This window comes from Choloepus didactylus, chromosome 7 (genome assembly GCF_015220235.1).
Source record: "Choloepus didactylus isolate mChoDid1 chromosome 7, mChoDid1.pri, whole genome shotgun sequence".
Classification (NCBI taxonomy): Eukaryota; Metazoa; Chordata; class Mammalia; order Pilosa; family Megalonychidae; genus Choloepus; species Choloepus didactylus.
In genome coordinates, this window is record NC_051313.1 from 3,378,762 (window position 1) to 3,394,575 (window position 15,814).

The 15,814-nt window shown below is 45.7% G+C and overlaps 1 protein-coding gene across 13 annotated transcripts in view; it reads right to left on the reverse strand.

Annotated features, from left to right (window-relative positions):
• The window catches only part of UTRN (utrophin), a 473,101-nt gene that overhangs the window by 118,497 nt on the left and 338,790 nt on the right, over positions 1 to 15,814 (reverse strand). For all 13 annotated transcript variants that reach the window (XM_037844841.1, XM_037844842.1, XM_037844838.1 and 10 more), the window contains one exon: positions 7,860 to 8,032. In XM_037844841.1, coding sequence (XP_037700769.1) covers positions 7,860 to 8,032 — 173 coding nt within the window. The remainder of the gene's footprint in view (positions 1 to 7,859; positions 8,033 to 15,814) is intronic.

Consider the following 15,814-nt stretch of genomic DNA (forward strand, 5'->3'; position numbering starts at 1 on the left):
GAACCACAATCCCAACGGATTGCAGAAAGTGCCAAGGTACAGTACAAGAAATGTCACCATTTCTCTCTAGGACAGCACCAGTCAGTCATCAGATGTCGGAGATGGGAGGAGAGGACAGCGCAAGTGCAGGCGGAGAGGAAATTCAAGGTCACGGCATGACGGAAGTGGCTTACAGTGGTCTCCAAGCTGGGGAGAAGGGGTTGATGGAGTCTGAATCAGGAAGTTTAAGCAACTAAGGATGAGGAGTCAGATGGCAAGATTCAGGAAGAAGGAAAAATGAGGAGAAAGCTAAGAATCCCACAGCTAAAAATATTAGAGGATGTGCAGTGTTTAGCAACCTAGCTGGACTATGGTAGAAAAATTATATACACTGGATGACACTATAAGGTCAGAAAATAGAATACAGAAGGTCCTGGTATAATCACGTGAAGGAAGATCCCCTGTGTGTAAGTCCAGACCTTAATGAGAAGGAGCGCTGCTTTCCTGATGACGTCCTGAACAATCCTGACTGGATGCACTCCGACTGACGTGGCCGGTGCCGTGGTCAGGCGGCACGTGGGAAATGAGACGGGTGCTGCAGGGGACAGTCTGCCCTCGGGCTCCTGGAGACTGACCGTCTCAGGGAGGCTAAAGGACGGCGAATGCCAGCTGAGTCCCAGCTGGGGCCGGGTTGATGGGACTCAGTAGGGATAAAGGCTTTTACAGATAACTCGGAAGTTATCAATACGGATATCGACACCAAGGATGCTTGCTGAGGAAAGGACAGAGATGCCCCAGTCGATGAGCCCAGGAGAAGGGCACCCTCCACACGAGGAGGAGCAGGGCTGCAGGCGCACACCTGCCACACGAGGAGGAGCAGGGCTGCAGGCGCACACCTGCCACACGAGGAGGAGCAGGGCTGCAGGCGCACACCTGCCACACGAGGAGGAGCAGGGCTACAAGCACACACCTGCCACACGAGGAGGAGCAGGGCTGCAGGCGCACACCTGCCACACGAGGAGGAGCAGGGCTGCAGGCGCACACCTGCCACACGAGGAGGAGCAGGGCTACAGGCACACACCTGCCACACGAGGAGGAGCAGGGCTACAGGCACACACCTGCCACACGAGGAGGAGCAGGGCTGCAGGCGCACACCTGCCACACGAGGAGGAGCAGGGCTACAGGCACACACCTGCCACACGAGGAGGAGCAGGGCTACAGGCGCACACCTGCACTCACTTCCAAGGAGCTGCGGAGAGCTGCAGCCTTGCCCCCGGCCGCCCAACCGTCCCCGAGGGGAAGCCAGAATGCGGTGGGCGCCGTCCGGGCTGAAGCTCTGATTGGGCGGTGCCCACATCACTGATTAAATATTCTCCAGATTTCCAGTGGCCATTAGGCAAATAAAATGGGAAAATCGATCTCTATTAAAGAGTTTCAAGGAAGAGAGCAACAAAGGAAAACCTGGTTTCGATACTAGAGAAGAACGGTCAAAGAGTTTAGGGAACTAGGAAAGATGGAGGAGGAGGACCTGTTCACAAGGGAAGCCACAGTGGGGCACCCTGGGCTTTAAGGGACCAGGAAGCAGTCCAGGGTGGGGGTCAGGGACCCGCTGTGCAGGCCTGGCGCTCCGGACGCCTGGGGGGGCAGGGGGTGGCCTAGAGGGAGCACACCTTCCCGCTCCCTGGGGGATGTTCTGGAGCACACCCCTGCCTCTTCTAAGGCCCCTGACTGCCTCCCCTCCTGGATGGCTGGAGAGAGGAGCTAACGAGTAAAGCCGAGGAGCAGGGCCAGTGTGCTCAGCTCAGCTCCCCCTTCCCTCCTGGGAGCAGGCCTGCCCACACTGCGGGGCCGCCCTGACCTCTGCCTCCCGGGGTTGGCGACAGCCCCTCGGCTCTCACTCTCAGCCACCTGCTCCACCTGGGTCCCGTCCAAACTGACAGGACATGGCGCTTCTCATTGGACACACTTTGGCTTCATGCATGTTCGGAATCCAGCTGGGAAGAGGACTCCCCCAGACTCCCACCACCATCCGTGACTCCACTAGATGAAAATGGGGTACGGTACTGGGTAGGTCTCGAGCCAAACAGAACGGCGACTAACGGGAAGAAGAGTGCCGACAATTACCGAGTGTCGACCATGTGCTCTCTTCTCAGGATCCACACGGGCTAATTCAATGAAAAAGTCACAACAACATGAGGCAGTCACTGCTCTTCCCTGGTCTAAATGTGAGGAAACTGAGGCACACGCAGGTTGAGGAACCCACCCAGGGCTCAGTCATCAGGGCTGGAGCCAGGCAAGCTGCCTCATCGGAACCTCTGTCACCCACTACATGGGCTGCCACCAAGAAACCATAGGCCGTTTCGTGCATTATAAATATCTGAATAACTAGTAATTTAGTGTAACGTGTGTCCTGGTTTGGATATATTATGACCTCCAAAAGCCATGTTCTCTAATGCAATCTTGTGGGGGCAGATTTATTAGTCTTTTGATTAGGCTGGGACCTTTCGATTGAGTGTTTCCATGGAGATGTGACTCACCCAAGTGTAGGTGATACTTTTGATTAGATTATTTCCAGGGAGGTGTGGCCCTGCACATTCAGGGTGGGTCTTGATTAGTTCACTGGAGTATTTAAGAAAGAAGCTAAGAGCCAGCGCAGACCCAGATGCTTGCTGAGAGTTGGAGATGCAGACAGAAGGTTGTTTGGAGATGCTAAGCTAAGAGATGAAGCCCAGAGTTTGCCCCAGGAGAACCAAGCAGAGAGCTCAGAGAAGATAAGACAGACCCTAGAGACATTTTGGAAAAGGCCAGTTTGAAACACAGCCTGGGAGCAAAGGACCAGCAGACACCAGCCATGTGCCTTCCCAGCTGACAGATGCCATTGGCCATTCTTCAGTGAAGGTATCCTCTTGATGCTTTAGTATGGACACTTTCGTGGCCTTAGGACTGCAATTCTGTAATCAAATCAACCCCCTTTATAAAAGCCAATCCATTTCTGGTATTTTGCATAATGGCAGCATTAGCAAACCGGGACAATATGCTTTGCCTCTAGAAAAGGAAGAACGCAGCATTCACTTCTTCAGTGAAACACAGCCACACTAGATGAAAACATGGCGGACGGTCAACACCTAGGCAGACAAAGCCCTCCAGCCATCATCAACTTAGGATACTGTGCTGCATGATGATCCACAAAGCAATCGTGTTCTATTTCTCCCCTTCCCTTCACACAGAGTTTCTGGAGAAAACTGCACTGTAGATTCATTCTATTTCCACTTACTCATTTCTCACTCCATTCCTTCAATTTCTGCCTTAAACAAAAGCCCTGGTCTTACCTGCTTCTTCACAATAGCCATCACTATTAACTATACCTTTCTTTTTTCTTTCTTTTATTGTCATAAAATAAATACAACCAAGCTTACCATTGCTGCCATTTTAAAGCGTACACTTCCATGCTATTGTAAATAATCCTGCTATGAACATCTATGTGTAAGATTTTACATGGACATAATTTTTCCACTCCTTTTGGGTAAACGTAGGAGTGGAATTGCTGGGTCATGTGTTAACTCTATATTTAACTTTCTGAGGAAATGCCAAACTGTGGTGGCACCAATTTAAATTCCCACCCATAGTGGATGAGGACTCCAGGTTTCTGCATCTTTGCCACCAACACTTATTTTCCTTTTTCCTAACTTCAGGAAGTGGCCTCATACTGTGGTTTGGTTTGCGTCTCCCTGATGATGAGCGACACTGAGACTCTCTCCACGTGCGAGCTGTGCCCCTCCTCCCTGACCCCGGACGGCAGCCCCTCCAGTCTCCTCCATACCTCAGGCACCTTTGCTGTCTTCCTTTTCGTCGCAGATCAGGGCCTCCCGGGACGCCCGGCTTTGCCCCTCGCAGCACTTCGGCCTGCTCTTCTCCATCTGGGTTTTCCTCCCTGCCCCTCTAGTTGGCCCTCAGCCTCCTCCAAAGAGCCAGTGTCCACCCCATGGCCACTGGGGAGTGGCTCCTGGGATCTCCCCAGCACCTCAGCAAAGTGCACTAACATGCAACCTCTTCCCTTTCCCAGGTATGGGGAGGGTCCCCTCAGAACTGCAATGGGGCCATGTATCTGCCAGAGCTCCGTGGGAGGCCATCTTCCCGAAGCTCAGAGCTAATCACCTCACCTGAAATGTTCCAGAAGTCCCTCCATCACCAGCGGGAGGGGGCCCAGCACAGGTGTGCCAGGACCTGCCTCTGAACTCTGTCTCCACCTTTCCTCCAGCCACAGCTTTACCCCTCTCCTCATCCCAGCAAATTCGATCCCCAGCCAGATGGGGCTTCTCACCTGTTCCCTGAACACACAGAGCTCCTTCAAGCCTCCTGCTTAGGTGCCCTGCTCCAGTCCCTGCCATGTCCATCTTACATGATTAGTGTCCCAATATGCAAAATATCAGAAATGGATTGGCTTTCATAAAGGGGGGTTATTCAACTACGAAGCTACAGTCCCAAGGCCACAAAAGGGTTGAAACTAAGGCATCAACAATAGGCTACTGTGCTGGTTTGAATGTATTATGTCCCCCAGAAAAAGCTATATTCTTTGATGCAATCTTGTGGGGCAGACATATTAGTGGGGATTAAGTTGGAAAGTTTGGATTAGGTTGTTTGCGTGGAAATGCACCCCATCCAACTGTAGGTGATAATTCTGATGAGATAATTTCCATGCAGGCATGGCCCCACCCATTCAGCATGGGCCTTGATCAGTGGAGCCATATAAATGAGCTGACAAACAGAAGGAACTCAGTGCAGCTGTGAGTGACATTTTGAAGCAGAGCTACAGCCAAGAGGGACACTTTGAAGAAAGCACAGGAGCTGCAGATGAGAGACAGTTTGAAGACGGCCGTTGAAAGCACACTCTTGCTCCAGAGAAGCTAAGAGAGAACAAATACCCCAAGTGCAACTAAGAGTGACATTTTTGAGGAATTGTGGCCTAGAGAGGAACGTCCTAGGGGACAGCCATTTTGAAACCAGAGCTCTGGAGCAGACACCAGCCACGTGCCTTCCCAGCTAACAGAGGTTTTCTGGACACCACTGGCCATCCTCCAGTGAAGGTGCTCGACTGCTGATGTGTTACCTTGGACACTTCATGGCCTTAAGACTGTAACTGTGTAACCAAATAAACCCCTTTTATAAAGGCCAAACATCTCTGGTGTTTTGCATTCCAGCAGCATTAGCAAACTAGAACAGCTACCTTCACTGAAGAATGGCTAATGGTGTCCGGAACACCTCTGTCAGATGGGAAGGCACGTGGCTTGCAGCTTGTGTTTCAGCTCCTCTCTCAGCTCCTGGGTGTCCTTAGCTCAGTGTCTCCAAGAGTCCTGTCCGCAACTCCAAGCATCTCTCCAAAAGTCTCTCTCAGCTGCTCTTGGGGAGTTTTGTCCTCTCTCAGCTTCTCTGGAGCAAACTCTGGGCTAGCATCTCAAAGCATCAGCAAGCGCCTGGGTCTTGGCTTAGCATATCCCCCAGGCGTTTTTCATCTCCCTGCTCTCTGGGAGCTCTCTTTAAAAGACCCAGTAAACTAAGCAAGACTACCCTGAATGGAAATCTCCATGGAAACATTCAACCAAGAGGTCACACCCTAATCAAAAAGATGAATAAATGTGCCCCCAGAAGATTACATTAAAGAATATGGCTTTTGGGGGCACGTAATATGTCCAAACCAGCAAAATTAGCAATGCCAGAAATACAGAAGTACATTCTCATTAAATGTTGAATAAATGCCTGAAGCTCATGAGGTGGGTAATGAGGCTATAAATTATTTTATTTATCATCAATTTTTACTGGAATGGTTTGAAAGGAGATACCTCAATGTAGTAGCCCAGTGGCACAAGCTTATTCTGTCAACTCCTAAAATAATAATTTATTTACTAGATCATATTCCTACTGTAGGTTATCCATTCTTCCTTTCCAGGTTTAAAAAAAATGTAACTTTCTGGCCTAGGCAATAATTACCAAAAGGGCCAATTTTTTTCTATACCTTTCCACCTGGAATGATCTATTTATGATGTAGGCTTTCAGTAAATTCTACTTCCTTAAAAAATTCATCATCCAAATTCACAAAGCTCAAACATCACACGTACAATTCTGTAGCTTTTAGCTCATTAGCCCAGATGTCAGCTTTGTAGATCCTCAGTTTTTTCTGTGTTAACATTTTAAATATTTTTATTTTTTTAAGTTTATGTGGAACAAAAAATTGCAAACCAATGGGATTGGGCCACTTGAAAGTTCAACCCTTAAACAAGTATAAGTGTATTCTCTCACTGCACAATACTCTCTGGTTTTCCTCTCTCATAATTAGAGAAGTTGGCCAATGCTGAAATAATTCCCAACAGGGTTTTAATTCAGATGTTGCCAGACCCATGCTATGTCATCCCAATCCCCAAGGGTAGGAGCAAACCCCTCTGTGCAACTCAGAAGGATAAAGAGCTTTTAAGACCTCTCAATAGAATGAATTTTTTTTAAATCATTTAAAATACATGATCATTGAAGGTTTCAGTTCTCTATGAAGTTGTTCTATGAAATCCAGAAACCAGCTGAAGCAGGTCCACTGAGCCCCTTTATATATTAAAAACAAACTAGATGCTCCACTGGATGAGCTCTACAAAGACGGAGGAAAAATAAATTATCCCATACCATCCCCACTAATACCTTGTGAATAAATATTTTATACTGATTTTGAAAATACAAAACCTAAGACTGAGGCTTAGGATTGACCGTGATTCAGGCTGTACGTCACACAGCTTCTGGACCTCAAGTGAAACATCTCAAGGTACAAGGCCCGAGTCTTCCTTCCAACTACAAGCTCTGGACCTTCCTACCAGCATTACTCTTTCGGATCTCTGCTCGACAGCCCTAAACTTATATCCAATCAGGAACTGTCCACCAGCTATTAAAAATGATCTCCAAATATTCTTGACGCCCAAGAGCATAAGTATCTGTCACTCTGGGTAAGTGGTCAAGGTCCTTTCCTGCTCGGCTCTCTGCCCTCAGGATCATCCTCATTTAGTCTTAATTCTCCTCTCCAAATGCAGACAGGAACTGTCAATTTTCAGTTGTAGTGCCCACAAGAGATATTTGATTTCTACATATGCATCTTCAAATTGGATATAAAACAGTATGATGAAGCAAAACACGTTGAGCTTCATTGTAAATAGTCAAAAAGACCTAAATTCAAATCCAGGGCTTTGGTACTCGACAGCTCACAAATTTGGGAAACTGCTTATCTTCATTAAGCCTCTGTGTATTCCCATAAGAAAAGGATTTTACCACCCACTCTGCTAGGATTCGCTGAGTACCAAATAAAGTAATGCATGCAAAGATCCTAATGCAGTACTTGGTCAAGATCAAAGCCCAGTAACTAGCAGGTGTTGGCAAAGTTCTTATTATTGTTATTAGGTTGAAAATAATGACACGCAAATCTGTGAATAGTAAACAACAGCTGGAAGAGAATGTTGAACATAAATGAGTTAAAACTATAACTTTAAAAATTGTTTCTGCATGTGAACCTTAAACTATTTCACCAAAAAGCTCCTCTTTCTCTTTCTTTTTTAAATTAATTATTATTTTTTTATTATGTAAGAGTAACCTCTAGGATAGCCTCTTGACTATTCAAATTCTCTTAGCCACTGAAACCTTGTTTTGTTGCCTTTTTTTTCCCCCTTTTGGTCAAAAAGGCATTCTCAATCCCTCGATGTCAAGATCAGACTACTTCCTGGAATCCGTGTCCCACATCACCAGGAAGACTCATTCGTCTTGGGTGGGGTCCTGTCCCAAGTCTTTCTCTTTCTTATATATAAAATCCTCCCCCATACCCCCATTATTTCCATCTTGGTCTCGACTAGTCTGACCTGATGCTGGCAGACTTCGCCTTCAGGTCGTTCCATCTCTGGTTCATGTCATCCAGCCGGTGCTGCAGCATGGCGGCCTCTTCTGAGCCACCCAGGGCCTTCACCATCTTCTGCCTGTTTCCGTCAATGCTCTTAAATATGTCATTGTGGGCATCGATTTCCGCCTGGATGTCCTGAAACGAGAAGCCAGGAGACAGCGCATCGGTTAGAGAGCGGCCAGCACTGCGTCGGATGTCTATGCAGAGCTTCGTTGTTGCACAGTCCCCAGGTGAGTGGGTTTCAAGCAGAGTTACTGATGTCACCTTAAATGGAAAAAAATCCAAGCATTTCCACAATTTTTACATTAAAAACAATAGTCTTTAAAAGGTCAATACCTCAACTGCTAATTCTTCAAAGCAGAGTGTATTATAATCTGTATTCCATGCGTTAGCTTGGTAGATGTCAGTATTTCAGAATCAAGGAGCCGTCTTTGAAATTCTACATGACTCGTGTCCCCACACAACTGCAGTGTGCTTACTGTGCAAGAGAGCCTCTCTGCCCTCTTAAAACCCAACCTCATCCAGTCAGGCCACACCTTATCTTAAAATAACATCTTCAGGAGATGTCTTGACAGTGTTCTCACACCCACAGGAATGCAGATTAGGATTAAGCACAAGAACACGTGCTTGCTGGGATATATAACTCAATCACTCAATCACGCAAATGGAATCTGAGTTGCACCTCACAACTCCAATCAGCGTGTGGCAAGGGGCAACTTCATGAGCTCCAGGGGCAGGACTGCTACATTAGAATTTCCGTGGCATTCGCGACATCTAACATCACACTAAGGGGGTCAGATCGGGGAAGAAGGAGACGAACACAGAGCTTGACGGACAGCTCCTTCAGAACCCAGGCTCCGTGTCTGCAAGCCGGAGGTAACTTGAGCCTGGGGAGAAAGCCAGATCAGACCCACTGCAGAGTGTGACCTCCTGCCCCAGAATGAGGGTTTCCACCGACAGAGAACTCAGCTTCCCACATCTCCCTGGGGAGACACCTCGGGGCAGCAAAGGACACAGCCAGATGCTGGCTCAGAGTCTCAGGTTGGGCAAACATATGCTTGGAAATAGCACTCTTCTTCTAAGCTCACCCTGGGATGCTTCAAATTGAAATTCTCAGTGAAAAGGAAAACGAAAAGTTCTGCCAGATGTCTCTAGTGTCATCCCTGGGACAACACAATTCTATTCTTTAGGATGGAGCTGTCCTACATTTGTGTCCTGAAATGCATTTAAGAGATCTCAAGGGATGCAGCCCATGTTTGCAGTGTTTTTGATCTTGTACTGGGGTGTAGGCTACCCGAGTCTCTCAAGAAGCTCGGTGACATGTGAGCAAGGCCTGTGTGCTCTTTATCGACCTCAGTGTGCCACATCGGAGATGACCAGGCAACGTCAAACCAGGCCTCTTGAAGAAGCTGCCTCCTTTCATGTAAGAGAAGTAGAAAAAGAAGTGCACGAGGTTCCATAAATAAGTTTCTAAGTTCATGAATGCTTTCAACAACACCAGCTGATTTGAATACCAAGAGCATGAGGCAAATTTGCCTCCTCCTGTCCAATAAGGGATGCCTGATCCAACCGTGAAGAAAAACAGAGCTGCATATTCTGGCCAGTCAGTGAGTATTTCTCTAGAGTTTAAGACAGTACCAGTGGTTATATATTCAGGTCAGAATATAACTTTCAATATAAGGAAAACCCTTCCAGGCATGAACAACATCAAAAGGTAGGGAGAAAATCAACAACCAGAAAGTGAACAAAGCAAAGGAAATCAGCATATATTATTTTGTTTTATTTTAACATTTGGAAGCCTATTTATTTTGACAAATAGAACAAGAAATCCTGTAGAGAAAAAATAATCCTGTATTTCTCCTGTATCATCTGTAGTCCCTGTTACATAGAATGAGCCAAATATAAAATAGATAAGTGATACATAGATAGATGATTGATAGAGAATGTCTGAATAAGTTCATCTTAATTGGTGTATTAGCTACAATAGTGCCAGGAAAAATGAGAGAACTGAAGAATTAGAAGGGAATGTAGCAATCATTTTGCTCAATCTCTTCATTTAAAAAAAATTTTTAACATGGGGAGCTTAACATCCTCTGGAAGCCTGTACTGCAAAGGCCTGGCAAAGGTTTTCACGGGAACTTGAGGGTTCAACGTGGTCAAGAGCCAGCATGGGGCTGTCAGCTGAGGCCCCCAGGTAGCATCAGATGCTGCGAGAAGTGAGAGCTCCAGGGAGCAGGTGACTGGGAGATCGGATCCGACCGCTCACCTTGGCCCCTGCAGGCCCCCGAATGTTAACCGGCAAATGGCCACGTGAGCCACGGGAGGGGAATCCATCCAAAGGGCAAAGCGAAGCTCCCCCCACCGTCCCTAGGCAGGGCTTGTGCGGGGAGGGCCCCAGGACGGTGCTCGGGCAGCTGAGCCGAGTGTGAACCAGGGCGGAGGCAACAGGTGAACGCGTCGAGACACACCTCCACACAGTGTACACACCGAGGAAGGTCAAGACAAACCAGGGGTCAGAAGACGATGACCCATCAGTCCAAAAGCAGAACACCATCAAAAGCACGGGATGGAAACTTCCAGAACAGCCTTCCAGAAGATGCCTGCAAGAACTCACACTGCGGGCCGCTTAGTTTATCTTTTTATAAACAATACCCACTATCCAGATCAAAGTAGACTTTACAAATAGTAGAAAATATACACTTATTTAGTTATTTTAAGGCCCTTCAAAAATACCCATTCTGCCTTTAGGTATTTCTTTAATGAAATAACTCATTGAGATATTAAATGCAAATACTTTATAATATGTATCACACACAATTTTTTAAACTTTTTATTTTGAAATACTTTCAAACTTACAGGACAGTTAAAAAAATAATACAATGCCATACAGAGAACTCCCCTATACCCCCCTATCCCCAGATACCCAGATCCACCAATTTTAAACAATCTGCCACATTTGCTGTATCACAGTATCTATAGATCCATCTGTCTGTCTGTCTGTCTACCTATCTACCTACCCGTCTGTCAATCCATTTTCTGAACACTTGAGTGTAGGTTGTATACATTATGCTCCCTGAACTCTTAATACTTCCAGATACATTTCCTAAGAACAAAAATATTCAACTATGTAACCATGCTAAGTGCAGTTATCAAGTTCAAGAAATTTAATATTGATACAAAACTTACTGTTTTATATGTACCAATGTTGTCCCTTTGAGCTTTTTCTCCTCCCTTGCTAGAGCCCATCCAGGATAATGTTTTGGCTTTAACTGTCATTGTCCCTTTAGTTGTTCTGTTTACTCTTCTTTTTTAAATTGTGGGAACATGTATACAACATAAACGTTCCCATCTGACCCTCTCCCGGGCACACCCTCCAGTGGGATTAATCACATCCACAATATCGTGGTGCCTTCACCACCTTCCATGACTAGAATTTTCCCGTCTCTGCAGACAGAGCTCCCAGCTCACTGTGGGTTAATTCCCCATCCTCCCCCTCGCCACCTCCCCCACCCCCGTCCCCTGAATCCGGCAACCCATATTCTAATTTCTGTCCCTAGGAGCTTGTATATCCTCCAATGTTTTCTCTGTAGGTACCATGTGGCTTAAATTTAACATTCTAAATCTACAATAACTTCATTTGCTTTGCTACCAACTCAACTTCAATGGCATACACAAATTACATTCCTACGCTCCTCCATCCCCCCACCTTTATGCAGTTCTTGTCACAAAGTACACGTTTATTCATTATGAATCCAAAACCACTGATTATCACTACACTTTATGCATTTGCCTCTCAGATGCTGCAGGAAGGAAAAAGTGGAGTTAGAAACCAAAAATCAAACAGCACTGGCATCTGCATTTACCCGTCGTTACCCTCACCAGAGATTCCTGTGGCTTCTGTATATTGTCCTCTCCTTTCATTTCAACCCACAGACACTGTAGCATCTCCTTAGGGCCACGCTATGGAGAGGAACTCCTTCAGTTGTGTTCATCTGGACATGTTTTAATCTCATCCTTTTTTTTTTTTTTTACTTTTTTTAATGCATTTTTTTATTGATGAACTTTAACACATATACATAACAGTGATACCTTTCAAGGGTACGATTCAACAAGTAGTTAGAGAACAAACTTCAAAAATGTCATGGGTTACAGTTCCACAACTTCAGCCATTTCCATTATTACAAAATATACGTACAGAAATGTGTCATCTTCCAATGTACAGCTCAACAAGCAGTTATATAGGTAATTTCAAAAATTGTTATAGGCTACAGTCCCACAGTTTCAGTTCTTTCCTAGTATGCAATATAGGGTATATACAGAAAGGTGAAGACCTTGAAAGCACAATTCAACAAGGAGCTATAAAGCAAATTTCAAAGGATGTTACAGAGTACAGTCCCACCATGTCATTCACCTCCTTCCAGCTATTCCAACACTCCAGCCTCCAAATATATATATATTTTTATACAAAGTTTTAGTATTCATAAACCTTTGTTAAATCTTAACTTGTTTGTTACTATCCCTCCCTCTCACTTAATCTCTCTCTCTATCTTCAGGGTGTCTAGGCAGGGAGCACACTAACTTGTTCATATTGAAAGGGGGTGTCGACAGTATGGGGAAGGGGCTGCATCTGACTGTTGTTCCTAAAGAGGCTGTTGCCTCTGGCTTTTAGAACTTGTCTGGCATAGGAACACTCTGGTGGATTTAAATTTCTGAAAGATAAACCTTAGTGAGTGAATCTTTTATAGAATCTCAGGTAGGGACCTAGGTATTTGGGGACAACTTTTGGTAAGGGCATGGCATACTGTGGCCATTTGGGATGTCCAGCTGGAGCTTGCATAAAAGAAACCTCCAGGATCGTCTCTTGACTCTATTTGGAATCTCTCAGCCACTGTGACCTCAGCTTGTTACCTTTCTTTTTTTCCCCTTTTGGTCAAGTAGGCATTTTCAATCCCTCAATGCTAGGGTCTGGCTCATTCCTGGGAGTCATGTCCCATGTCTCCAGGAAGAGTCATTCCCCTGGGAGTCATGTCCCTATGGGGGGGAGGGTAATGAATTTATTTGCTGAGTTGGGCTTCCAGAGAGAAAGGCCGCATCTGAGCAACAAAAGAGGCTCCCTGGAGGTGACTCTTAGGCATAATTATAGGAAGGCTCAGCCTATTTACAACCCTAAATGTCACAAGAGCAAGCCTCAAGTTGAGGGCTTGATTTATTAAGTAGTGGGCTCCTAATTCCACTTAATATTTATTCTATTCCAAGATCTTTCTCATTTTTGAAAGACAGTTTTGTAGGATACAGAATTCTTGGGTGGTGATTTTTTCCTCTCAGCATTAAATATATCTCCCCACTGCCTTCTGGCCACCATGGTTTCTGATGAGAAATTGGCACTTGGTCTTACTGAGGCTCCCTTGTGTGTGACACACTGCTTCTCTCTTGTAGCTTTCAGAATTTTCTCTCTGTCTCGGTATTCAACAGTTTAGTTATAACATGGTATAGTGTGGTAGGTCTATTCAGATATTTCCTGTTTGGAGTTCCTGTTTAGGAAGTTTTGGGTCACTATTTCTTTGGATATTCTCTCTGCACATTTTCATCTTCTCCCTCCAGGATTCCCACAATGTGTATTTTGGTGCTTGAAGGTTTTCTACAGTTTCCTCAGGCTCTTTCCACTTTTCTTCACTTTATCTTTCTTCTGCTCCTCAGACTGAATGATTTCAATTGTTTTACTTCGACTTCACCAATTCTTCCTTCTGCCAGCTCCAATCTGCTGTTGAACCCCTCTAGGGAATTTCAATTTGTTACTATAGTCTTCAGCTCTATTTGTTTCCTTTAATCCAATAGAGAGATTATCTCTCTATTGATAATCTCTTTGTGTTCACCTATTGTTTTCCTGATTTCCTTTGGTTCTTTCCCCATGTTTTCCTATAGCTCTTTGAGCATATTTAGTTTTTTTTTTAAGTCTTTGGTATGTCCAGGTCTTGTACTCTTGGCTGATGATTTCTAATGCTTTAATCTTCTCCTTGGCTGGGCCATCTCTTCGTGTTTCTTTGTATGTTTTGTGATCTTTTGTTGAAACCTGGACATTTTTATATTTTAGCATGTTATCACTGGAATTTAGAGTCTGAGGCAACTGTTCCTTAAGCTTGTATCCAGCTAGTTTAATGACAGAGCTTTCCTTGATTGCCAGGAGCTAACAAATAAAAAAGGAGGAGGAGGAGGAGGAAGAGAAAGAGGAGGAAGAGGGGGAAACAAAACACCTCTCCCAGTCTTTGCAGATTGCCTGTGTGTGTGCTCTCCTTCAGGGCGTATCTATACAATGTGTTTAGAAAACAGCTCAAGGGCAAAGCCAAGGGACCTGCTTGGCCCTTTATGCCCATGAATCTCATCTGGGGCATCCAAAGGGAACCTAGGAATCCCCCCCACTACGTGACTACAAACGCCCCCTCTTCCCTAGGAAACCATTTCCTCTGGTCCCGCCACTGCGCTGTGTGTCCTAGGGCCATCCCTTGCCCCTTGCCCCAGGCAGCCACTGTCTGCTCTCCCCCAGCATTCTCTGGAGACCCCTGTGAACTGCCTTCTGCACACAAGGCAAGTTCTGGGATGACGAGTCCCACGGGCCACCCCCGCAAAGAATGGGCCAAACGTGCTCCCAGGAAGCACACGAGGGTGACTCTGCTCCCCCAGAACCGGGACCAGGGATCCACACCGGGTCCTGGTCCAGCGCTGCGCTGCGCCAGTGAGGGGTGGGCGAGGGGCCAGCCCGGGCGCTGGGAGATCCCACCGCTTTCCAGAGGCCTCTTTCTTGATTCTGCGCTCGCCCTGTTGCTGCGTCCTTTAGCTGTTTTCTGGAGCCTTGAGAAAGAAGTTTCTGCAGGTTCTTGCTGGTTGCTCATAGCCTAGCCCTGGAGCATCAGCCTCCCCCATCTCAAGGCTCACATTTGATTTCTTTTCAATGTCCTATAATCAAGCAGTGCCTTTATGAAATCAAAAACGTTTCCTCAGAGTCTGATAAACAGAATGGTTTGGACCCTCTGCTAGAGAACAGAGATTTCGCATGCACAGAACGCCTGGAAGCTCTCCACAGCTAAACTGGGGAGAGGATTGTCTTCAGTGCTTATTGCCATCATTTCAGTTTATTTTTGCCTGGCGTGTTTACCTGACCCGATACGGCCGCAGCAGTGTTTGCTCTGAAGGAGCTCTGACCCCTTCCTGATGGTGAAGAAGTGAAGGCAGAACCAACTTGTCTCCCAGGGCCCCTCGGCGCAGGCTGAGCAAACAGAGTGGACCGTCAGGGGAAATAAATCCACTGCTCCTTTCAGAAGTCACACTGGGATTCAGGGACAGTTAAGATTGATTATAGGAGCTCATTAAGATTACTGCCAGAGCCTTAGGATCTGAAAATGATGAATCATAATTTTTTAAATAGGAGCCAGATATCACCTAAAAAAAAAATCCAATAAGCAGACAGCATCATAAAAGGCCACTGAGCCTTGATTTTTGTCACATGTAAATGTTTATAATCCTGAGGGGCTCCTGGAATAGTGAATAATCACAATTAATTATTCTAATCAATGTACTGATTTCAATCAAGTATTCAATTAATTATTTCATAAAATGCATTTTCTTTCAGCAACTAATCTCACAGATTTTATTCCATATTGACCACTATGGAATCAAATTTTGACGGACAATAGGAAGTGGAATCACCTGACCTATAACAGCACTTGTAAGTTAGGAACCCAAGGCCAGGAATGCTCTTTTCCTATTTTCTATGATTATAAACATATGCAAGGCAATAGAGAAGGAAAAAGGTAAGGAGCGCACAATTAACGGAACCCTCAAGATAATTTGAACAATTCGAGTTGAAATGGGTAAAGAAACAAGAAACAAACTATATTTTAAATCCCAACATAGCAAACTCTG